The sequence below is a fragment of the Mustela lutreola genome, chromosome 15, assembly GCF_030435805.1.
Source record: "Mustela lutreola isolate mMusLut2 chromosome 15, mMusLut2.pri, whole genome shotgun sequence".
Lineage (NCBI taxonomy): Eukaryota > Metazoa > Chordata > Mammalia > Carnivora > Mustelidae > Mustela > Mustela lutreola.
The window spans coordinates 3,693,621-3,719,558 of NC_081304.1; the positions used below are offsets into that span (position 1 = coordinate 3,693,621).

The following is a 25,938-nucleotide window of genomic DNA, read 5'->3' on the forward strand; positions in this document are numbered from 1 at the left end:
AAAAAAAAGCAGTAAGATTCTTGAAAATTAAAAATTTAAGGTAAGTCAAATTGTAAAACTTTCAAGATCAAGAACTATTAGGCTACATCAGCCTTCCCCACAGTGACTGTGAAAGCCGTAACCTCTAAGGCATCTACTGTATGTAATGAAGTAATTTCTTTCATGTTTCCAGAACAGTCTCTGTGTGTCCCCCCCCTTGAAGAATTTAGAAAACTGTCCCTCAAATGAGTTTCTGTGTTCTGGGGTCCTGGTGGGAAGCTGTGGATCGGAAAGGCTAGCCGAGACCCTGAGTGAAGGACACGCCTCCTGGTGAGGTCTGGGACACTCTGTGAAGGGGCCAGAGAATTCACAAAGCTGAGGGAAAACACCCTTGAGTACAAAACTGCCTAATTTTTTTAAAAGTCTAAAAAAATTTATGAAAGTCTCAGTGACACTGCCCGCCAGGAAGAGCGCAAGGCGTGAAGTACTTTTGTCAGTCGGTGGCTAGGCCGCTGCCAGCCACGTGAAGGGCAGCACTCCTCCGCGGTTCTAGAAGCTGAAGTGTCCGCTTACCAGCTGCAGCTGATAGAGCTGGTTCAACATCGTCATATGCTGAGGATTGATTGGCGAGGTCAATAGTGCAGGGTTGAGACCAATGTTTTTTGCTGCAAACTGCAAAAGCTGTGCTTGAACCTGTCGGACAACACAAAGCATCAGGCACCGCGTCCCTGTCGAAACGGCCACCCGTTCCAGGCAGTTTTCAAGATGCAGAACTGATGAATTACCAACAGTTAAGCTTGTCTTCAGAATGAACTTCAAAACCCATTAAAATACTCATGGGCTTTTTACCATTAGTAGTTACCGTGCTTCTGTGGAAAATAAGATCGGGCGGAGAGAAGAGCCTCCCCCCTCCAAGTATTTCGGTCATGACGTAAGATATAAGGGCTCTGGGTGACTCCTATCGAAAACTGAGCTCACATCCTGTTACCGTGAAATAACTGGCCTAATTTCAGGAAAGACTGAATGTGGGGCCTCGGGGAAGGGGTCTAGGCCCCTCTGCCAGCCCTGCCCTGGCCCATCAAGCCGTGTGCGCATTCAGGGGGGCCCCTTCAACTGGCATTCACTGTGCTGGAACAGTCCATGGACGGTTTGAGATTCCAGTGCTTTCCACCACATGCCATGTATGTTTATCACAACCGGATGCAAGATGATTCTGGGTAAATGTGGATGGGCATCTTTTACTTTAATGGTTGTCTAATGTGTTACCAGAAAAATGTGATTTTTCTACTTCTGAGAGATATGTAAAGTTTGAAGAATAGATTTATTTAAGCAGGCAAGTCATTTAAAGAAAGCATGCTGTATCATAGCACAGGTAACGTGGGGGGCACGAGGGTGACATGTGCTCTGTGAGTGTGGGAAGCCCGATGCCCATCACCCAAGCTCAGCTCTCCTTCTGCCCCTTGGACTGGGCTGGCTGTGTCCCCAGGCTTGGGCAGTGGGACGCAAGGGGAAGTGTTCTGTGCAGAACCCAGCGATCGGGAAGGGCTGCGGTAGGGGTGCCCCACAGGCCTGAGCGGCTGCCCCCTGCACAGCCACCCAGGGAAGCAAACCCGGTCTTGTGGAAGCCTCTGTACTCTGGGGCCTGTGGCACGGCAGCTCGCCCTGCGTTCTGACAAATGAACTGGACAATTACTCCACCCACATCCCGGCCGCCTCAGCTCAGCGCACAAATCTGGGGTCAACCAGCTGTGGAGTGTCAACTACTTCCAGCTAATTCTGTAACGTATCATTAGTCTCTATTACTGGATTTTTATAAAGGATGAGGACCGAAACACTGTAAGGAAGAACTCAGTCCAAAGTGTGAAATTAGGGAATGTTCTAAGAGTAAACAATATTGACATGAAAAAAATCCATATGCTTTAAGAGTTATGCCGAACTAGAGATCCTTCTCCGTTTCTGTTTGACACCTTTTTTTTTTTTAAAAAAAAAAAGAACCTCTATGGGCAAAAATAGTCTAATACTAAGTAATGAACTTAACTAAGCAGCCAAATTAATAATAGTAAGTTGTATTAATTTATAATATGACCTATGATCACACGCAGGGGGCCCCTGAAGCATTCTTCAGGCCCCGAGAGCTGCTACGTGCTCCTACCCGCTCCCTTCTGGGCTAAGCAATATTTCGGCGTGTCACGTTCCTCTCCCAGCTAGGACAATTCATCGGGTTCACCTGAATCATTCTAAGACCTGGGCAAAAACCGCACCACGGCAGCGTGGGAGGCGTAGCCTTTCCCCCAGGGACCTGCTCCCTATGAGCGGCGGACACGGAGCCGCTCCAAGGGGCCGTCCTGCAGACGCCCCCTGCGGACGGGCTGAGATGACCGTGCTTGGGGTGGGTGAACTCGCCCTCATTACGAGTGATGTCCCCATGGCACCGATGCCACCGGCCATCGGGGCACCTGCGTCAGCGCGCACGGCTACGGGGCCCACCTGAGGGGATAGAAACGGAGGCACTTGAGCACGGAGGCTGGGCTGGGAGGAGCTCAGAGGCTGCACGGGGGGCTGCGGCGGCTGTTGCATGGTCCTGGCTTGTGCTGCTCCGCTACTGCCGAACATGCCCAGATTGCCACTCGGGATCTGCGGGGACACGGGAGGGGCTGGGTCGGTCGGGGGCAGGTGTGACGGGAGCTCCGCAGGGGGCTTTGCTGGCCTGCACGGGACAGCGAGACCGTCCCTACTTCCTTCCACTGTCGACTCCCACCGAAGCGCACCCACGGTGCCCGCTGCCATGCAGAGCGGCTGCGCACGAAGGCGGACTGCGCGTGTAAATCACAGAAGCCACGTGACGGCGTCAGTCCAAGGGGGCCCCGGACAAGGCCGTCACATCTGAAGAAAGCATCACCCCAGGGTGCGCCGACAAGAGCAACGCATCACTACTGGCTTCACAGCAATTCCCGCAGCACACCGTGGTGGGGTGCTGAGCAGAAAGGGGTGGGGACCACTAACCTGGAGATGGCAACATTCAAACTGGAAAGAGCAATACAACTTCCACAGAAGCAGAAGCTGAACAAGTAGGTAAATCCAGGTTGCTACCTTCATGTTAAATGTAACCAATGCATTTTCGGGGTCCGACGTGCTCTGCGGGCGTAAGAGCCCTGTGGGACGCTGAGTAGAAAAGCCGCCAGGTGGGCTCGCTCCCCACACCCCGCTGGCCTGTTTGTCCGATGGCAGGAGCCCCGTTAAGCAGGCACGGCACTGAACTACCACCGGCGCTAGCACCGGGAGGCCGCCGGCTGGCATGCTGCTGCTACCCTGGGATGACAGGCGCACATGCGTACTGTCGGGCTAACCGGATTTTCACAGTGGCGCCTTGGAGAGGTGTTCCAGAGATGGGTGCGTGTCAGCCTCACGTGCAAGGAAATCCACGGAAAGGACGTCCCCCAGACGGGAAAGGCACCGTCGGCCTGCAGGTCCCGTCCTCTGGGGGACTAGGAGACACAAGGGCCACGGAGCAGCGACCAATACACACTTACAGTCCTCCCTTCTGTGATGCCTGACGGGGACTCTCACCCCCTGAGTGTCAGGGAAGGGAAAATGTCAGCGTGGCTCTCTGGAAGCCACTGAGATGTCACCTTTATTTCAGGGAGCAGGGCGAGCATGTGCTGTTTTCTCGAAGACCAGGTACGCTAGGTTTGGACGGCCAAGAGAAGGATGGCATCACCCAGCCCACCTCCTCTAGCACGGTTCAGTTTCAAGAACCGGATTCAACTCTCAGTACCTGGACAGCACACTTCTAGTATCTCAGCGACCTTGACATATTCGACTGTATGTTAAAATACGGGCATTTGTTAAAGATCAAAGTGCACGTCCCAAACACATCTGTTAGAGGCAGGGGAAACGGAGATCACGCCGGCTCTCTACCCAAGCCTTACCTGTCTAGAAGAATTCAAGTTTTGCATGCCCAGCCCTGAGGCAATCCCACCCAGGGCCTGATTAGGGAGTGCACTGTTTGAAAGGGGGAGCTTCAGGCTTGGTGAAGGCAAAAACGGTGAAGTCGTGGGCTCTTCCACTAGGCCGCTGTCCTGATTGGAGAAAGAAAGGGTCAGCTGTGTGCGGCGTCCATCCGCAGACAAAGCACAAAGCAGTTTCCCAAGAACATATAAAGGGGTATGGATGGAAGAAGAATTAAAAGATCAAAAAAGAGTGGATAACAAGAGAATGGAGAACATGGGCCAAAGGAAGAGGGGAGAAGAAAAAGAGAAACAGGATTAAGATGCTGCTCTTGTTCTAACAATCACTTCATAAACACATACATTAGCTTACAACGTGCTCCAACCCCGCCGACCCCGCCCAGGGACAGGGCTCCGGAGAAGCCCGGAAACATTAGCAAAACTCTTACTTGGGCAACACTTCACAAGCATTTTCAAATAAACAGGCTCCTTTCTTTCAGTACCAAGGCTCTAGGGGTGCACTGGGTTACATTCTGCTGACATTCAGCTGTTTTTGAATTACCAACAGCAATTTCACATGGTTTAATCCAGTAACGGGGTAAGTCATAGAGCAGATGGGTCTTACTAACTCTCCTGTACATTATTAAGGTCACATTGTATGTCAGGCCCTTTGCAAATTTATCTCCTCTGACTTCACAACTAGTGTGTAGTAGTCTACAGTCTTCTTTTTCTTTTTGGTATTATTCTACATTTTAAAGATAAGGAAGTAAGTCAGGGTCCCGCACTTCCCAAGCAAAAATACAAGATACCAAATTAAATTGGAATTTCACTAAGAATCTTGGACATGAATAGACCCACAGCAGGAGGGCAGGGTATGACCTGACCTTCCCTCCAGGCCTTCCCCAGCCACAGCTTTCTGCTGCGAAGTGTAGCAAGGGACCCTGTTTCTCTGTGAGCAGAGACGAAGGGCTAGAGCTTTCTCCTGTGAGCCTTTCTGTTTTGTTGTGAGCCTTTCTGCCAGCTTTGTTTCTAAACCTGCCGTTTCTTGCTTCAGTTTTATTTTCAAGGTTCAACATTTTGACTGAATTTCACGGGATCCTACTCTCCCCTTCCTTTTGAAGGCACACCCACCGGGAGCAGGGGCACCGCTACATGACAATCCTGAAAGGACCAAACTGGTGTCCGGACACGTGAGCCCCCCCAGGGGCTTCCAACAGACATCTGCACGTGCTCTGCACCAGCCGAGCTGGGCGGACCAGACACAGATGCCTGCGCCCAACCACCTCCAGTTTCTTTTTCTCAGGTTAAACATGTCACACATTATTTCCAGTATCTTGTAAGATAAGACAGTAAAACAGAAATTTGATGACCCTTGTTATTGGGCAAATGGAAGCAGGTAACCTAGCCAAGTTCACCCACTAAAATGAACATGTTTTCAGCTTCTGTATTTTTTACCCCTAGTCACATTGTGTGACTACAGGAAAAAGTACAACACTATTTCTTCTGAGCTAAACATTCATAACGTATTTTTCAAAAGTGAGTAGTCACTTGAATATTATAGTCAGGCAAATATTTAATCCAGCTTGCATTAAGGACACAGTTAAAATGAAAAATACCTCTTGTTAAAAACAAACAAACAAAACACCCCCTCAATCCATACCTTGTCGAGAAAGGTGGGGCGGTCCCCGGAAGAGTCTTTGGAGACTGGTGGGCGGCAGCCAAGGGCTTTGGTGACCACTCCATTGTAGTCGGTCACTCCCAGTCCACGCTTGTCCACGTCCACCTTCTTTTCCAGCAGGGCGCCTGGAGCAAACAGAAGCAACACTTACACCTAAATGCCCCAGGAGTGTCAGTCAGGAGGGCCGAGCATAAGACGGGCACCAGTTTGAGTCTCTCAACCCCATGGAAAATGGGGAGGCCATGCTTTTGCTCCTGTGACCCCCACGGTCTATGACGGGGCCCTGCTCTCGCCCCTGCTCCTGCCCCGCCCACTCCAATCACACCTGCCACTCCGCCCTGCAGGGGCCTGCCCTCCCTCCCCACAGGGATGTACCCCTTCTTCACACAGCCTTCCCCAGTTGCGTTCCTGCTCTGATCTTCCTGTTTAAAATGGTGTTGCTGCCCTCACAGCCCGTGGTTTCCATTTCCTGCACCCCCATGGGCTGCAAGGGCTCTTCCAGATACTGGGGACACGATACCATGCGAACAGGCAAGGTTTTTGTCTCAGGCTAGTGACTGGTTTGGCATGGCTATCTTTGAGTTTGTGCTATTTTACACTTCTAACAAGTTACGACAATTTCTTCCAGCTACACGGATTGTCATTTCTGTCCTAGCAACTTGTACCACACATTTCCATGCCCGCACGCTGATAACAAAGTTGGTTCTCATCATTCATGGATTCTGTGCTTGTAAATGCACAGGCTGGCTAAACTTATCTGTAGCCCCCAAAACAGTAATCGTGTACTTTTGTGGACACGCGCAGGGTGGTGAAAAATGCTGGATGCCCGATGCACACATTCTTAACTCAGGCCAAACGAGATGCTGGCTTCTTACTGAGCCCTCCTGCAGTGACAAGCAGCCCTCTGTGGTCTATTCAGTGCGTTTCTGTGCTTCTTATTGGTGACTTCCGTGTTTAAAATGGACCCCAAGTGTAGTGCTAATGTGCTCTCTTAAGTTCCTGAGTGCAGGAAGGTAGTGTTGTGCCTGATGGAGAAAACACAGGTTAGGTAGGTATTGTTCCACGATATGGTGCCTCTGGCTAACGGAAGAGAAGAGTCCCCAATCTGTACGTGAGGGTGCTCAGTAATCTCTAAGAGTGCAATGAAGCTCTGGAAAGGACGGGAAGAGTGCCTAACTTTTTGGATGACAAGATGCTGAATCTTTATGTTGGCTCCACGCCCAGCATGGAGGCCTGCATCGGGCTTGACTCATGACTGTGAGATCAAGACCTGAGCTGAGATGAAGAATTAGATGCTTAACAGACTGAGCCACCCACGTGCCCCGAGATAGTGTAATTTTAAGAAAGTGTGGCAGATGGCGTTAGTGTGAGAGTAGATGGCCACAGATTCACGGTCATGTGACCCAGGGTCAGGAAAATGCTAAATCTTTCCTAGCTAGTGTTTTACTGTAAAGACAGAAATATGGCATACTGTTTCTCACCTGTGAGAAACTTATATTAAATAAAGTGTCTTTAGATAGAAACACACATAAAGCGAGGTTATGTACTGATTGGTCAACAAAAATGCTGTGGCCAGAGGCTTGCAGGAGCCCGACCCTGTATTTCCTAGGGAAACAGCTGCATTTTACACTTGACTATTTAACATCATTATTTTACTTACTTTTAACTGAATAAATCTGATGCAAACCACTGTGTAAATTTCAGGTATATATGTAACTTTGAGACATTAATATATCCTAATCTGACGGCTGTGGAGCCGTATTTAGCAGGTCATGTAATTACACTACAACACGACTACATTCGGCCGCTGTGCGCGGGATCTCCGTGGCCTACCTCCGCTTGTTACACGGCTCATCCCCCCAGCCCCACCTCCCGGTAACCACCATTCGCGGTCTGTGCTCCACAGGTTGAACTTGGATAGACGCCACATGTTAAGTGAGATCATGAAGTATTTTTGTCTGACTTCGCTCACTCAGCATCAAGTGCTTAAGGTCTGCCCATGTTGGTGCAGATGGCAGGAACCCCTCTTTGTTCACAGCTGAATATATTCCACCATGTCCATGAACCATATCTTTTTCGCCCATTCATCTGCTGATGGGCATTTGGGCTGTTTCCACATGTTGGCTATTGTGAGTAATGCTGCAATGAACATGATAGTACAGATATCCTGTCCAGATCCTGTTTTCAGGGGCGCCCGGGTGGCTCAGTTGTTAAGCATCTTGCCTTTGGCTCGGGTCTAGGTCCCAGCATCCTGGGGTCAAGCCCCCGGACTCCCTGCTTAGTGGGAAGCCTGCTCCTTCCTCTCCGACCTCCCACTCCTGCCTGCGTTCCCTCTCTCAGTCTCTGTCCAAAAAAAAAAAAAAAAAAAAAAAAAAATCTTAAATAAAAAAGATCCTGGGGTGCCTGGGTGGCTCAGTGGGGAGCCTGCTCTCCCTTCTCTCTGCCTACCTGTGATCTCTGTCAAATAAATAAAAAAAATCTTAAAAAAAAAAAAAAAAAAAAAAAAAGATCCCGTTTTCACCCTTTGCGTATATACCCAGGACTGGAGTTGCTGGGTTGTACCGTGAGTCTACTTTTCATTTTTTGAGGAACCTCCATATGGTTTTCCATACCAGTCGGACAAATCTACAGTCCTGACAGTACACAGGGTTCCCTTTTACCACATCCTCGCCAGCATCCGTCCTTGTCGTCCTGATGAAAGCCATTCTGACAGGGGTGAGGTGAGATCTTACTGTGGTTCTGATCTGCATTTCCCCGATTTGAGGGATGCTTAGCACCTTTTCCTGTCTGTTGGCCATCCAATCTCCTCTTTGCAGAAACGTCTGTTCAGTTATTCTACCCATTTTAAAAACCATACGTTTTTGGTTTCAGTTGACTGAGTTCTTTATATATTTTGAATATTAACCCCTTATCCAATATATGGCTTGAAAAATTTTCTCCCATTCTTTAGGCTTGTTTCTTTTGCTGTGTGGCAACTTTTGAGTCTGATGTAGCCACATTTGTTGATTTTTCTTTTGTTGTTTGTGCTTTTGATGTCACGCCTCCCCAAATCATTGTTAAGACCAATATTGACAGGCCTCTTCTTTAAGTTCTTTTTCTAGGAGTTTTATGGTATCAGATCTTTTGTTTAAACCTCTGATCCATTACGAGCTAATTTTTGTGCTGTGAGACAGGGGTCCACTTTCATTGTTCTGCACGTTTCTCTATTGTTCCCAGAACCGCGTCTCAGATACCCTGTTTCCCCATTGAGTATTCTTGGCTCCTTTGCCAAGTGTTCTGTTGATTGTAACTGCTGGGGTTCAATTCTGGGCTCTGTTCTGATCCACTGGTTGGTGAGTCTAACTCTTTCTTTCTTTTTTTTTTTTTTAGGTACGCTCTAGGCCTAACATGGGCCTCGAACTCATGACCCTGAGATCAAGTCACATGCTCAACTGACTGAGCCAGCTGGGGGCCCAGATGTGTCTATTTTTGTTCTTGTAGCACACTGTTTCGATTATTATGGCTCTGTACTACTCTTATTTTGTAGTACAGCCTGATATCCAGAAGTGTGACACCGCCAACTCTTCTTTTTCAGGACTATTTTGTGGTTCCACAGACATTTTAGGAATTGTTTCTTGTACTTCTGTGAATTGCTTTGGTTTTTTGATGGGGATTGCAATTAACTGACAGATGGTGTTGGGTAACATAACTGTCTTTACACTACTAGTTTGTTTTTTTTTTTTTTAATTTTTTTTTTTTAAAGATTTTATTTATTTATTCGACAGAGAGAAATCACAAGTAGGCAGAGAGGCAGGCAGAGAGAGAGAGAGAGGAGGAAGCAGGCTCCCTGCTGAGCAGAGAGCCCGATGCGGGACTCGATCCCAGGACCCCGAGATCATGACCTGAGCCGAAGGCAGCGGCTTAACCACTGAGCCACCCAGGCGCCCCTCACACTACTAGTTTTTTGATCCACGAACATGAGATGCCCTTCTGTTTGCTTGTGTCTTCTCTAATTTCTTTCAGTAAAGCCCTGCTGTTTTCACTGTGCAGATCTCTTACTTCCTTGGTTAAATTTATTCCTAAGTATTTTATTATTTTTAATGCTATTATGAATTGGTTTTATTTCTTTTCTAATGCTTCATCATTATCATAAAGGAATGCAACTGATTTCTGGATGCTGATTTTTATATCCTGCCAGTTTACTGAAATTGTTAACTCTACATTTTTGACTGATTTCTTGCAATTTTCTATATATAGGATCATATCATCAGCAAACAATGAGAACTTGACTTTCCCTTTCCAACATGGATGCCTTTTTTCTTTTTCTTTGTCCTGCCTGATTGCCCTGGGTAGGACTTCTGCTACTAGCCAGGAACAGGAGTGAACAGGAGTGAACAGGAGTGAACAGGAGTGGACAGGAGTAGACAGGAGCGAACAGGAGTGGACAGGAGTGGACAGGAGCGGACAGGAGTGGACAGGAGCGGACAGGAGTGAACAGGAGTGGACAGGAGCGGACAGGAGCGAACAGGAGTGAACAGGAGTGGACAGGAGCGGACAGGAGTGGACAGGAGCGGACAGGAGCGGACAGGAGCGGACAGGAGTGGACAGGAGTGGACAGGAGCGGAGTGGACAGGAGCGAACAGGAGTGGACAGGAGCGAACAGGAGTGGACAGGAGTGGACAGGAGCGAACAGGAGCGGACAGGAGCGAACAGGAGCGGACAGGAGCGGACAGGAGCGAACAGGAGCGAACAGGAGCGGACAGGAGCGAACAGGAGCGAACAGGAGTGAACAGGAGCGAAGAGAATGGGCATCCTTGCCTCGTTCCTGATCTTAGGGGAAACGCTTTCAATTCCTCTAATGTCAGCTATGGGTTTCTTGTGTAAGACCTTTATTATGTTGAGGTACGTACCTTCTATACCCAGTCTGCTAAGGGTTGTTTTTTTTTTTTTTAAATCATGAAAGGATGCTGTATTTTGTCAAATATTTCTTCTCTATTGAGATGATCACGATATTTTTCTTTCATTTTATTGACAAGATGTGTTACACTTAATTGATTTGTGTATGTTGAAGTCACCTTGCACCCCTGGTACAAATTCCACTTGGTCATGGAATATAATCCTACTCACATGTTGAATTCAGTTTGCAAATACTTTGCAGAGAGTTTCCGCATCTACTGCTCAGGTCAGTAGTTTTCCCGTGGTATCCTCAGCTGGTTTTGGCACGAGAGGAATGCTGGCCTTGTAGAATGAGTCTAGAAGTGTCCCCTTCTTAGTATTTTGGAAGAGTCTGAGAAGGACTAGTGTTAATTCTTCTTTAGTATTTGGTAGAATTTCTGCCAGTGAGTCTTCTGGTCCTGGAGTTCTCTGTGTTTTGATTTATTGACTCAATCTCACTCTCTTTTTTAAAAGACTTTACTTAACTTATTTAAGAGAGATAACGTACAAGCAGGGGGGCGGCAGAGGGAGAGGGAGAGCAGACTCCATGCTGAGCAGGGATCCCAACGCAGGGCTTAATCCCAGGACCCTGGGCTCACAGCCTAACCTGACAGCCACTCAGGTCCCCCAAAACTAAGGTTAGTTTTATGGCCTATTAGGATCTATCCTGGAAGGTCACTGAGTTCGAGTCCCACCTTTGGTGTAGAGAGTACTTGAAAATAAAACCTTAAAAAAAGTGGGAGGGTTACTATCCTGAAGAGAGTTCCACGTGTGCTTGGAAATGTATGTGTTCTGCTGGGGTTGGATGGGATGATCTGTGTGTGGCTTTTAAGTCCATTGGCTTTAAAGCGTGGTTCATTTCAATTTTTCCTTGTTGATTTTCAGTCTGATGATCTTGCGACTGTTGACAGCTGACAGCAAGCAGCTGGCATCCCTCCAATACTGTACTGGCTACTTCTTCCTTAAGGTCGGTTCTTCATTACTCACTGCACTTCGGCAGTAGGCTGCGGAGAATGGATGTATCTTTACAACCATTACATCGTCTTGATGTATTGACCCCTTTTGTCACATAATTACCTTCTCTGACTCTGACTCATTTTGGCTTTAAGTCTATTTTGTCTGGTATCAAGTCCAGCTGTGCTTGCCTTCTTTTTGTTTGTTTGCCTGGAGTATCATTTCCCTTTCCACGTGAGCCTGTTTGTGTCTCAAGAGTTGTAGGAGCCTGAAAAAAACAAACAAACAAACAAACAAACAAAACAAACAAACAAACAAAAAAAGAGTTGTAGGAGCCTGACAGGCAGCACAGAGTCAGGACTTGTGGCTTCAATCCACCCCATTGCTCGTTGCTCTGTGCCTTCTGATTGGTGAGTTAGCGCACCACCATTAAGAGAGATCACCGCCAGGGCGCCTGGGTGGTGCAGCCAGTGACACGGACGACTTTTGCTTTTGGCTCAGGTTGTCGTCTCAGGGTCGGGGACTGAGACCCACGTCTGGTTCCGTGCTCCGTGTGGAGTCTGCTTGAGATTGCCTCTCTCCACCCCTCTCTGCCCCCCTGCTCGTGCTCGTTCTCTCTCTGGAATGAGTAAGTCTTAAGAGAGAGATGACAGACATATGAGGACTTACTGCTGTCCTATCCTTTGCCTTCTGGTTATTCTGTCTTTTCATGGTTTTTCCTTCCATTCCTGTCCACCTCTGTGAACTGGTGGTTTTCCACTCTCTGCCTCCCCGTTTTGTGTGTCTGTCCTGGGTGTTTGCTTCGTGGTCACCACGAGGTCTACAGTAACCAGCTCACAGAAAGAACAGTCCTTTTCCTGTTGACAGCAATTTCTCCTCCCTGGTTTTGCTTTTCCCGTTACATTTTTGATGTCACAAATGATCTCTTTTTATGCTGAGATTTTATTCCCAAGTTGTAGAGGCCACAGTTAAGTTTAATCCTCTTTTCCTGTAACCTTTATGCTGCATTTAAGAGTTTATTATACCGTTCTTAAACACAGTGATAGTTTTCCAATCCTGACTTTTATCGCCTTCAGTTATTACTACTATTAAAGCAGCTCCAGAACGAGGGCTGCTTGTCGTTGAGGTCAATCTCATCTCGTGCGCAGAGGCTGAGCTCCGCAGGCGTGGGCATCTCTCCGCTGGTCCCCGAGCAGGCCCGTTCTGGGGCCGGGCGTGAAGAACGGGCTCAGTCTTTGTCAGATGAAGTCTGGCCTGTGGTCCTAAAGCTTTTCTCTAAGAACATCACTAGGACCTCCCCTCAGGAGGGAAAAAAACTCTTCTGTTTGCTGAAGTACTAGAGAAAAATGAAAGCGGCAAACACGCCTCCACGTGTCCTCCACACGCCTCCATCCGTCCTGAGGCTGCCTGTCTGCAGAGGCTGCCGCACGGCCAGCGCACGGCGCGTGGTTGCTCCTTTGCCAAAGCCTGGTCTTGTCTACCCGGCGCAGGTTTTCCCTGTTAACCCAAGACTACAATGAAATGCTTCTGAAAATCCAAACTCCACACAGTGGAACCTTTCAGAACTAGCGCACTCTAAGCGTGTGTCACGCTACTTACTCATGGCCTGGTCGAGATTCATGTTGTTGCTCTTCAAGGCCTCTTCAGCCGGCTCTCTCTGTGCAGGCAAAGAGGGTTTTGGTTAGGACAATGCTTTTATGATAACAAAAGAGCTAGCGAAGAGTTCTATCCTTACTAACTTAGAGAAATGATTATTATTGACCTAATATTAACCTATCTTACTAGGTTTTGGAACTGGAAATACTTCTCTTATTGTAGAGGCTAGAGACAGAGGTCTTCGAAGTAAAAGGCACTTAGAAGATGACTATGTAATGAACTGACTTTTAAAGGATTTGTATTTAACACCTTAAATACAGTGCCCGTGGAATCTTATCATCGACTCTATGTTAGCAGCAACCATTCAGCAAAGGTGACATCTCCACCAGGACAGTTTCAGAAAAACTACTGTAGGAGCTAGAGCACAGAGCTTCATTCTCTCCTTCACGGACTCTTGGCTTTACATTTCACCAAGAAATGTAAAGACAGATCAAAACAAAATGAGTTGATTCATTTGGATAAACCCCCCTATGATGGGGCAGATGCCTATGCAGGCAAAGAGGGTTTGAGTGTGTGCCAGCACCACAGCGGAAATGAGGACTCCTGGGCAGGCCTCCAGTGTCTCACATAGGAAGAGGCTGGGCCACTCCTGGGCCTGTGCCCTGCCCCATGTCAGAGGACCTGGGCCTGCTATGAAATGTATGGTTTCTAGACTGGGCCATTCTGGACTCCTTCTCTAGGGACATCCACAGTAATCAAAAGATAAATATTCGTTTGAGCAGTGATCTGGAGGGAGGACTTCTGAGGGCAAGACATAACAAACGCAGGTGACATCCACACTATCTGACCCCCGGTATTTGATCTCAGAATTGAACACATCACGACATGTTTTCAGAGGGCCATCCTGCGACGTGAACTCTCCTGACCCGGGCCCTGAGACTCAGGAACTCAACACGCTGGGTGAGGCGTCTTTTTCTGGACACAGAGCTTTATACCAAGTGTTTTCTCGTCATCTGTCAAGCTGCTGCGTGAACTAATGAAAATTCACTTTGTTATAAATTAAAAGAAAGAATGTCACTGGCTAAGCCAATGAACAGAGCCATGACCCAGCACGTTTTCTTCCAGAAGAGGCTCTCACACCTTACTTGGCAGAAATTGTGTGGACCCTTGCTGGGGCTGAAATCAATGATCCCTAACCAGAAGGGCTCGTGTGAAAGAGGAATTTACGAGTTAAGTTGCATCAACATTCTCCTCCCTCAAAAATCTTCCTTGTTACGCACGACAAACGCGGGCGGGACACAATCAGGACCACGCGTGGCAGCACACATGGAGGGGAGCGGTAAAATAAGACACCAGTCACCGGGAAGCCCATGTCTGTGAGTTGTTTCATCAGCCGGCTCATGATCCAGGCCTCATCCTGCTTGCCAGACGTTTTCATGCCCTAGAAAGAAGCACGGGTCACATTTTAACGCATTTCTTCTAGAAATGGGAGATGCCTAAAATTCCCAGTGATTTAAAAGTTAGAAAATCTTCATGTTGACTCATGCTGTGTACCAGAAAGTCCCTGACTCATGGCTAGTACTATGGGATGCTTCAGGTGCGTTTGTAAGCTGGCATAGGTGTGTAATTTATGGACTTCATTTTTTTTAAAGATCTTATTTATTCGTCGGAGAGAGTGAGAGAGTGAGTGTGCGCACACATAAGCAGGGGGACCGGAAGGCTGAAGGAGAAGCAGGCTTCCCACTGAGCAGGGAGCCCGACGTGGGACTCGGTCTCAGGACCCTGAGATCATGACCCGAGCCGAAGGCAGACGCTAACGGACTGAGCCACCCGGCATCCCTCATTTACAGACCTTAAAAAACCAAGCCTGGGTGGCTCAGTTGGTTAAGCATCCGCCTTCAGCTCAGGTTATGATCCCAGGGTCCTGGGATCAAGTCCCACACAGGCTCCCTGCTCGGTGAGTCCCCTTCTCCCTCTGTCCCTCCCCTACTCATGCCTGCACATTCTCTTGCTCTCTCTCTCTGAAATATAATCTTGGAAAAAAAAAAAGAGAATTGTTTTTTTTTCCCCGAGAATTTAGGTTATCACAATTAAGTGCCACTTTCATTATCAAATAATCGTAAGGGCTCTGAACACAGCCCTATGCTAATACTATGTGAAGTGTATGAAAAATTTTACGTCTTCTGCCCTTCTATTAGCTTTACTGTGAGAGACGACAAAATGCAGGGCATCTGTTCCAACAGAATGAAAAGGCAACAAGATGAAAGGCACAACAAGCCTGTTAATTCTACTGACTTCTCGCTGCCTACAGCCCGTAGGGTACGGAAGAAAGTAAATGGGCAAACACCAGTGAGGGGCAACACGGAGAGAACAGGAGAGAGCAAGCGCAGGGCGGGGGGGGGGCAGGGCAGAGGAGGGGGAGCATGTCAGCGCAGGAGGCCCGAGTGTGACGTGAGCCATTTTCCAGCATTTCCCTCCCAGTTTCACAACCAGAGATTCCAACCGCGCGTTCATATGGTAGGAAAAACAGCCTCCGCTAAAGCCGTCCTTCACAGAGCTGAGCCCGCCGCTAACCAGAGGAGGGAGGGTACGGGTGACACGAAGCGAGCGGGGACACTTTCCTGGAGGAAGCCGCTTACCCGGAGGCTATGGGAGTCCTGGCTGCGCTGCCGGGGCCTGAGCCGCCAAGGCTACACAATATTTTAATTTACCAATTGGGTATTTCTGGTCCCATCATTAATTGGATTATTTGCAAGTCCGATTGTTAAAGACTCCTTTTTGATGTCTATAATCATTTCTACTCCTAATGAAGAGAGCTCTGATTTTAGTTTCTGAGTTCTGCTTACTGCTAATTGAACACTTTGTTAAATTAGTTTTTTTGAACAGACAATACCTTCACAAGATCTGGAAGCAGAAAAAGGGCACACACCAAAGCATCTTCTTCCTACCCCCGCCTCCATCCACTTAGTTCCTGCTCCCCCCAAGAGGAAGTCCCCCTTCGCACACGTGCACACACGCACACTCCTCTTCCCTACCACCAAAGGAGGTGTGTACTGCACACATTTTTCTGGACCTTGCCTTTTCATTTAACGAAATACTTTGGGGATCTTTCCGTAAGAATATACACAGAATTTCTGTTCACAACTCTGGCTCTCCCCAGCGTGGACGTGCTGTCATCTAACTAGTCACCCCACCAATGCACACTTAAATCATTTTATTTGACTGCAAACACACTGCAACAGAGAGTTGTGTGCCAACGCCATCTGCTGCACCCGAGACCAGTGGAAGCGCCGCACCCACGTGCCGACAGATCTGCAAACAGAGGGTGCCGCGCTGCCGGCCGTGCGGCTTACAGTGGTTCACATTCTGACCGGCAGCGGACAGCAGTGCTGGTTTTCTAACAGCTTTGTCAGCGCAGCCTGTGGATGAGATGTGCGGATTTCCACTGGTCTGAGATGAAAGCTGGCCTCTTCAGTGTTGCTTTATTTTTTAAAAAGATCTTATTTATTTCTTTGAGAGACGGTGTGGGGGGAGGGGAGAAGAGCAGAGGGAGAGGGACAAGCAGATTCCGCACCGAGCGCAGAGCCTGACACGGGGCTGGATCCCATGACCCTGGGATGGGGACCCGAACTGCAATCAAGAGTCGGACACTGAACCGACTGAGCCCCCAGGCGCCCCTCGCACTGGTGTTTTAAACTGCACTCTCTTCCCGGAAGTCAGGCTGAACACCCTTCGTCTGTGTACGAGCTGGCTGCATTCCTTCTCCGGGGACCCTCTGTTTATATTCTCTGCACCTTTTTCTTGTGGGTTACTAATTGATTTTTTACAAAATGAGTTTCTAGGACCTTTCTTTATATATTCAGGAGATCGGCCCTCTCCATGTTAGGATACTAATATTTTTTTGTCTTTTGACCTCTTGATCTTTTCTGTCATGCACAGTTTTCATGTATATCTACTGAAGTTTGTAAGTCTTCCATTTGATGGCTTTTGGATTTTAGTCCTAGCTAGAAAGGTCATTCCCACTCCCAAGACTGTCTTTAAAATCCTTCCCCATTTTTCTATTTTTTATTTATCATACTTAAATTTGTGATCTACTTGGATTTTATCTTGGCGCATATATGAGTTGTGGATCTCACTTAATGTTTTCCAGGCGGCCGCCCATTTGCTACAAGACAACTTAATGGTCTACCTCAGGAGTTTCAGACTTAACGGTCTGAGCACCAACTCCCATTACCCTCTCTTAAAGATTTGAGGATTCTAAAGAAATTCTGGCTTTATGGGTTGTTTTTTATCAATATTTACTGTTATTAGAAATTAAAACTGAGAAATTTAAAAATACTTAATTTAAAAATTACAATAACAAACCCATTCTCTATGTTAACACCAGTAACATACTTTTTTAAATGGAAAACTATGTTTCTAAAAGAAGAACCTTCTGTGAGAAGAGTGACACTGTTGTACATGCTTGCAAATTTCTTTACTGCCTGGCTTCTTAAAAGCAGCTGGATTCTCGCATCTGTCTCTGCCTTTGGTATGCTACGACGGCAATGCCAGGTAGTCTCTGGAAAATGCCAGCCTTTGCTCAGGCGAGACCCCTGACAAAATCTCAGGGTCTTCCAGAAGTACCCAGAGCACTTCGAGAACTCCTGGTCTACCCGTCGCCGTTAACTAGAATAGCACTACTACCCCGAACGTGTTTTTAAGCATCACTGATTTTTAGAGTTTCTTTTCTTTAGTGTTGCACACACCTTTGGGAGTCCTTTTTTGGGGGCGCTCCCCCAGGAACTGCAGGAGGAGGCGCTTTCTTGGGAAGCAGCATTATTCCACACGCCCCCTTCTTCGTCTTCCCACTGACTGGTGCCAAGGTTCATGTCGTCCCCACCACTGCCCCAGCCTTCTTGCATAGATTTTGAAGCTAGAAAGAGAGCAAACATGAACTCACCAAACTCACCTTTCCTAAAGTCAATGCTGTAAGATAACATTTGGGGGGGGGGGGGACGACAAAAGCGGTGTGATGTAATCTACCTTTTTACTACTTCGTTTCCCCAGGACCTAAGAACTGAATTTCTCGAACGACTTGTAGAGTAGATATGCAAACACGTGTATATTTTTTTTCTTCAAACTCCAACTATTTGTCATCTGGGCTGTTACAATATCCCTCAACCGGCTAGAGGTGATTCGGAAGCATGGACTTTTTAACAATAAATCCTGGGGGCCACAGGAGGAGGCTACAATGTCTGCATGGTATGAAATGGCCAGTAAAATGCCGAGTCCTGAAAAATAGCACCGTCCCCCACGTGGTTTTTGATTACCACTTGGTCCACACCTGCAGCAGTATGCGGACTCGTGCTCCTCTGACGCGACCAGCCTCGAGTGACCTGGGGATCACGAGAAACGCACAGATCTGCAGTTGGGCCCAACAATCTGTTTCTGTCAAGCCCCCAGGAGATACTCTGAGAACAGCAGGATGGAGACAGCTGAGGCCACAGGCAGATGGAGCCACAACCTGACTACTGAGTTTTGATTTCAGGATATTGTTTTTTCTACTTTTTGAAGATACAAAGTGATTTTGGGTACGACAGTTATCCCAGATTTTTACTTCCTGGGAGAAGGTGACGAAGGCCAAGATTAAGTGGTAATACAGTCAGCTGCACTTTGTAAGACTATGAAGATATGATGCTTTTTCAAGGCAGACAAGCCTAGCCTCCAAGTTCAAATTATAAAAACAAATATACTCCCCCTCCAGATGGCATGTCAACCTGAGCAGCTCCTTATCCTTGAGATTTGCAACAACAAATGGTTAAGTACCTCCTTATCATCTAGATTTGTATGAACGGAATAAACCATCCAGCAGAATGGTAGATATACAGAACACACAATCCAGTGTTAGCAAAGTAACAGACACAAACCTAATGCAAAATGCAACAGCAAAAATATAAAACGAATAGTTGCATTTTAAGATCTAAGACATTTAAGGCTGTCCAAAGAGAATATGAAGCTTTTACAGCCATGTTAACAACCGATCTTATTATTAAATGGCAATCGTAGGTTCACACTAATGTCCTATGCATCGCACTGTCAAATTCACGCGTCACAGAGTTCTACTCGGTGACCGCGATGCGGACGTCTGTGAGAAAGGACGTTTCGCAGGTGTACTTCTTACGTTTCCAGAGAATGGGAGGACAATGCAACCTGTCTGCTTCCTTTTCTTCGAGAGAGAGAAGAGGCGAGAGGAGGCGAGACGAGAGGAGACAGGAAGAGGAGAAAACTTGTCAGCCTGGAGCACCGAGAGCAGAGCTGTGCTCACGAGACACGAGCGAGGCAGCAAGGGCCAACCACTGGCAAAGACCGGAGGTCTCAGGAAGGGACACTGGCGTGCCTTCTTTCATCCCGCCGCTCAGGGAAGCAGCGAATGGGGGGCAGGCGTGAGGATGCCGCTGCGGCGTGGCTGCTACTCTGGGTAGCCGGCACACACATGCTGTGGTCCGGATTCTGGTAACCGATTTTTTTTTTTTTTTTTAAAGGAGAGCATGGGCTTCTGTTAGGAGCTCCTCTGTGTCCGTATACCAGACACAGCAAGTATGTTAGCCTTAAAGTGCAAATAAAATGAGGAAATTGTCCTAGACTTTGAATTCTTAAAATGCGACAGGAAGTATACCTCTCAAGAAAATACCCTGACCCACTTGTCAAGCCCTGAGTTGGACTTACCTGGTTTGCACAGGGCTGGGGCGGCGGCGGGGGCGCTGGCTCTCCCGAATGTCACTGGCGGCTCCACAGGGGGGTCCCCCCATCCGCTGCCACTGCTGGGCGGCTTGCCCCACGCTGCAGTGCCGTTGTCAACCAGGGCGGAGGGGGAGGACGGCTCTCCCCAGGAGCTCTCGGCCTTTGAGTGGACGTTAGGCATCTCTCCCCAGCCCGCTGAGACTGAAATGGGCACCGACCGAGAGAACACAGTAAGAGTGAAACAGATGAGAAATGGAAATGGTCGTTTGTTTCAAGTTCAAGATAATTCTGAGATGATCTGTCTTTAGGATGGCTTCGGGGGAAAGTAGAAAGGAGGCAGTATCGTATCTGATTAGATTTGTTTAGCTTATAAATTCCCAGTGTTTTCACTCCTGACTGCTACCCACTTAAAATCGAGAGCCCCTTAAACATTGAAGACAACTGAATCCACAGTATCTGCAACGTAACAGGGTTTAAAAGAAGAGTTTAAAACTCGTATTTTAAGAAGTAGCTTTTACACGTTCTAGTATTACATGTAATCTAGAAGAAATTTTATGTTACATTATTCTCTTATAAGAAAAACTAACAAGTTGCAAATATATACTGAAAATCATTCTAGCTTATCTTTGATAGACCATCAAAGACACGTATCTGGGCAGAGACACGAGAAGACAGCAGATGAAACATGTACAGAAAAGCCGTGACAGGAAATCCAGACGGTTCTCAGGCAGCACCTGGTGAGCTGAGAAGGAGCAGAAGGAGGCATCTGTCTTAAAGGACGGGGAGAGCCTAGAGGATTGGGCAGGCGGACTGCAGGCGTCCGGGAACACTTCCTTCCCTCGTCTGCCCAATGCTGTGGCCAGAGCATCCTGACCCCAGGGCTGGCACCTGACGAGGGTGTGCAGTGGAGTCTGGAAGGTCACGGCATTGCTCTCGACATGCATGGGGGAGGTCAGGGGGCCAGGCAACGAGAAGCATCTGGCCAGTATCTTTACACTTTAGCAAGAGAAATATTTTACATTACATACATAAACTTCATTTTCCCAAATCAATCCATACTTCACTTTGCTTCTACCTGTAAGCTTGCTTGAACCTACTGTTAACTATATTGACAGCTCCCATCAGTTGTAATTTTCATACCGATACAGTTTCTCCAAGATGGAAATGAAAACATTTTAAATACTAACTAAAGAATAGAGAGCATACAATATAAACAGTTAACCGTAAATTTTAAATAATTTGGTTGCAATATGTGCATTACCATCAATTATGAAATTTATTACTTTTCTGACTAAAAATAGTACGGAATCAACTCCCCTGATGCTCTTTATTCTAACAAAATGCAGTAATATTGATTAATGGCAAAAGACTATGCAATCTATGAGTCATTTTAAATTACAAGCTCCATGCTGAGCAACATATGATGTAAATTATTGCTAATAACAGGAAAGTTAGCCCTAATCAATTATTGTCAGCAACTGCCCACTATAATATTCCCTATAATGACACAGAAAACAATAATGTATATCGGTAAAAAATCATTTTATAAATTTAAGGGACAAAATTAAATCAAGGAAATTAACAGAGCTGACAAAAATTATGGATGTTTTAGGAAGATAAAATAATTTAGGTGTTGCTAAAGATCAATCAGCTGTAAAAATACTGATTTATTGTGGATAATTAAATAACACACTCATTTAAAATTTGTCAGCCTTATTTTTCCATCTTTCTGAAAGGCAATATGACAAATGATTTAAGTAAGTCAAAACTAAGAATACATATTAAGACCATGGTAATTATACTTAATCAACTTTTGTAATTTATATATAATTATTAATTTATATATAACATCTAAATGTCATTTATAATATAAGAGTTTTCCATTCCTGTTAAAGCAACGGAAATGTCTAGAGTATGTCTATACACAAGGCAAATGACCCTCACGCTGCATGTTTCTTTTACAGACGGAAGAATAACTACTCACCCCCAAATGAAGAGAACATTATTTCCTTGGTTGTTTGTTTTGTTATTTAGTGGTGAAACAAGAAAGGAATTTCAGTGATGCCAACGCCAGGAAGACAGTGGACTAGTGTCTCAAAGACTATCTCCCCGACAACATTTCCATTTTAAGTGGATCTCTGGCAAGAATATAATTTACTGATAAAGCCAAACACACACACACATCAGAACACGTGCACCTCGGGATACGCGAAAGGCCGTAGAAGAGATGCTATAACCTTGAGGCATAACAGCTAACTTTGATTCAAAGCGAATACTTCCAGTAGACAGAAAGTAATTGTAAGTACATACGATCAAAATAATCACCATCATTTAATGTTTATTGCTGGTATGAATTTTTGAAAGCATTTTGTTAATTTCAAAGAGGTTCTATTGAAGATAGGCTTCACAGGGCAGAAAAAAATTCTATCTTGCATTTAAAACAGTGATGTTAACATTTTTTAAATGGCCCTTCAAACGCTACTGCTTTGGACCGCACGTTTCTGTGGCCCGGGGTCCAAGAATTCTTGCCTCCCTTCTCCGACTGAATGAATACAGTGTTAGGACTAAAATAACAGTGACAATGAAATGTCACTAGAATATGTACCTTTCGTTCCATTTTAAACACACTTTATCCATCAGAATGGAGAACACAAAGTACCTATGCGGTAAGCACCCCGGAGATCAGCACAAAAACGGACACAAAGAGGTTCTAGTGCCGGGAAACACACCTGACGGCAAGAGGTTCCACCTGACCAACGATCCCCAGCCTAGACACTCCAGACGGCCAAGTCCGCGGATGGAGTTCTTTCTTTTGTGAAGTAAGAAGTCGGCTCTAGTTTGTCTCATGGACACTACCTGCACCATATTCAGCCAGTGTGTCAGCCAAAGTGTGACAGGCAGTCCTCGCCGGGAAGGAAGGTGTGGTCAGACAGCGGCCAGTCGTAACTGGGTGTGCGAAGAGAAACGCCCGACACAGCACTGACGAGGTCTGAATGCCCGCTGTGTGCCTGGCACTTTACACACTGACGTAACTAGTAACGGGATGGGATTCTGTCCACAACAGTGGCCTTTACGCCTAAGGCGCACCTATTACCATGCTGGGCTGGGCACCGGCTTCCAGAGGAACAGAGCAGAAGTGGAGCTGCAGCAGTAATTACGTTTTCATATTTGAAACCGAGAGGCATTTATCTGGTGACGCTTCCTCCAGAGGCCTTCTCAGATGCTCAAGCATCCTACTTCCCAGAATGCCTCATTTCATGAGCACTGATTAGAAGCTTCTCTCCCAAACTCTGGGGATGCTGGGTCAAAGACAAGGTCCTTTTTCAAAAGCGGATCCTGTGGCCTGGAGCCACACGGCGACTGCTCAGAAGAGGTGCTTCTGCCTGTCTTACGGGCTCATCAGAGGGTCCGTATTAGAAAGAGAATGGTTTTATTTGAGTGCACTAATATAGATTTTAAATGTACTCTTTTTTACTGATATATGGGGGAGCCAAACTGTGTTTTTAATGGTCTTATTTATTCAGTTTTAACTGAAGGTTTTGCCTACAGTAAAATCCTCCGTGTGTGTCCGCAGGACATGCGCAGACAGCTGTCCCCGCCCAGCTCTCCGGCAGGACACACCCTGGCTGTGACACACCAGGACGGTGCCCTGGTTCTCTTTCCACTCCTGTTCCAGCTACCAAGTCCCCCAACACTCAGGAAAGTAAAAACACTCTAACCAACACCCCCCTTCTGCCCCAAATCCCGTATCCACAAAGAGCAGGCTGCTCAGAGGACCCTTCTCGGGCACTGCCGTGGGCTGCTCCGGCTGGGAGGCCCCGGAGATCTATTTCCGAAGTCGTGGTGTGAGAACAGCTGGGCCCCTGGCAGCATCTTGCTGATTCATTGTCTGCAGGCGACTCCATTTTCTCGTATCGTTTTTATACCAAAGAATGAAGCGGGAGCAGGAGGCCACCAGGACACCACGTCTTGCAGGAAGGACGGTGTTCTCTATCTGCCCTTAAGGAGACTTGGAGAAACAACAGATGTGTTTTATCCCTACGTAGAAGATTCCTAAACCCTATTTCTTCCAAGTTTTTAGTTATCAGATGGGTGATACGCCTCTTCCGTCATTAACTCACACAATCTCTGCCGGTGGTTGTAACACCCGTGCCAGAACACTAAGTGATGAAGCAAACACAGCATCCGTGGACTCAGTACCCGAATGCAGAGTGAGTCTGCCTCCGGCTGCCGTCTCCACTAACTTGCACGGGGCAACCACGGTGAGCAGCTCGGCCCCGCTGCCATGCCCAGTGGAGGTGGGACCTGCTGAGAAGCCGCGGAGGAGATGTAGTCAAATGGGTCAGACGCTAGTCCAGAGGAAGGTCAACATCCGCGGCGCAGTCCCAGCTACCGGACCGGCCTACGGCAGCGACGCTCTCCCTCCCGCTCATCGCTGGAAGACAGGACCCCAGGCAGGATTTTATTTTTACAACCGCACTATGCTGCCGGTCGAGCTCGGATCTCTTCTGTAATGGGCTCCTACATGACTCCGAACTAACCGTACGGGTAGTGATCTGCACTCTCCGACCCCTCGGCTGCGTTCCAAGTATCCATCTCACGGTCCCAGCGGAGTCCGACAGAGGTCACCGTGTGCTTCTCTCTCAATCTCACTGTTAGGTTCAGAGCCTATAGGGAGGATCTGTTTCTCATCAGAAGTTGTATTATTTCATGTTTAGTGTTTTCCTGTGTCTGCAAACTGATTTTTAAGTGTCAGGATATTTATTTCTAAGTGTGCTCAGCAGGCTGGTTAGTATTTTTAGGATCCACTTTCATCCCCTTAGAAACAGAAGTAAATGCGACGCTCACTTCACACCACACCTCCAGTACCCGTCACAGTCACACACTGGTTCTCCAAGGCTTGTTGGCTCCTTGCACATCAGGGCATAAGTCAGCAGGTCCTGCACGTCCAGCCCACATTCCCACGGTCCCCGGGGCAACGTCAAGGAGCAGGTACTGTGTGGTCCTGTCGTACCCGACCCGACACTCCATGTTAATAACAGCCTCACGAGGGGCACCTGGGTGGCTCAGTGGGTTGAGCCTCTGCCTCTGGCCCGGGTCATGGTCTCAGGGTCCTGGGATCGAGCCCCGCATTGGGCTCTCTGCTCAGCGGGGAGCCTGCTTCCCCCCTCTCTCTTCCTGCCTCTCTGCCTACCTGTGATCTCTATTGAATAAATAAATAAAATCTTAAAAAAAAAAAATAACAGCTTCAGGAATCCCTCTCAGGCAGTTCACCCTCTCTGACCAAAAGCCAGGCACGGGAACATTTCTCCAGATTACTGCGTTCCATCTGCTTCTCCTGCTCTGAAGGAGATCCAAATACTCCAGCTTATGAAACTACATTGCATTTCCTAAATTACTACCAGTTTTCCTCAGGCTTATCAGAAAATGAACTGATACCAGTGTAACAAGAATGGGACAAAATGACTGTCTTATTGCATTCACTTCTCTAAAACCAGACACACACACGCAAATGTTAAGTGAGGAAATATATTTTGTAAGACAGAGATCAATACTGAGAGTTCTGTTTTTTGTCTGTTTGAAGTAGGTTGCATGCTCAGCATGGACCCCAAAGCGGGGCCTGAACTCATGACCCTGAGATCAAGACCCCTGCTGCGAACAAGAGTCGGACGCTTCGCCGGCTGAACCCCCAGGTGCCCCGCAGACCAGTGGTGATGAGCGACAACTGAACGCCTGGACTCTGACAAAGGTGCCAATTTGGTGACGCCAGCCAGGCCAACAGCACAATCACAGAATTCCTGGGACGGAACAGCTTCATGAAGAGCAGGCACGTCATCCACGAGTCGGGTGCGTGGCTCCGCTGGGAGCGCAGAAACCCAGCAGACGCATGGAAACCAGTCCGCGCAAGTCTTCAAGCCACAATGAGCTAGCCCACAGCCTGGCGGGTGCTGGGACTGCTGCTGCCATCAGTGATCCCGGCTGACCAGGTGTCCCCATGCCCACAAGGAGGACCACGAGCTGACGTTTTCACTGGCTCGGTCTGCCGGGCTGCGAAGGGCCAGGCTTCTATCACCCGTGACCCCCGAGGGCGAGGAGCTCTGTTCTTATTGCACAAGTGCCTGCTCCAGACCTGGGACGTGAACACTG

General features: G+C 47.5%; 1 protein-coding gene across 5 annotated transcripts in view; it reads right to left on the reverse strand.

Annotated features, from left to right (window-relative positions):
* Positions 1 to 25,938, reverse strand: part of TNRC6C (trinucleotide repeat containing adaptor 6C) — a 148,539-nt gene that overhangs the window by 22,033 nt on the left and 100,568 nt on the right. For 4 of the 5 annotated variants that reach the window (XM_059150447.1, XM_059150449.1, XM_059150448.1 and 1 more), the window contains 8 exons: positions 19,777 to 19,992; positions 17,817 to 17,983; positions 14,429 to 14,509; positions 13,072 to 13,129; positions 5,587 to 5,729; positions 3,909 to 4,082; positions 2,467 to 2,613; positions 553 to 672 (listed from right to left, as the gene is read on the reverse strand). In XM_059150447.1, the coding sequence (XP_059006430.1) occupies positions 553 to 672; positions 2,467 to 2,613; positions 3,909 to 4,082; positions 5,587 to 5,729; positions 13,072 to 13,129; positions 14,429 to 14,509; positions 17,817 to 17,983; positions 19,777 to 19,992 (1,106 nt within the window). The remainder of the gene's footprint in view (positions 1 to 552; positions 673 to 2,466; positions 2,614 to 3,908; positions 4,083 to 5,586; positions 5,730 to 13,071; positions 13,130 to 14,428; positions 14,510 to 17,816; positions 17,984 to 19,776; positions 19,993 to 25,938) is intronic. The other variant, XM_059150450.1, reaches the window with a different exon arrangement.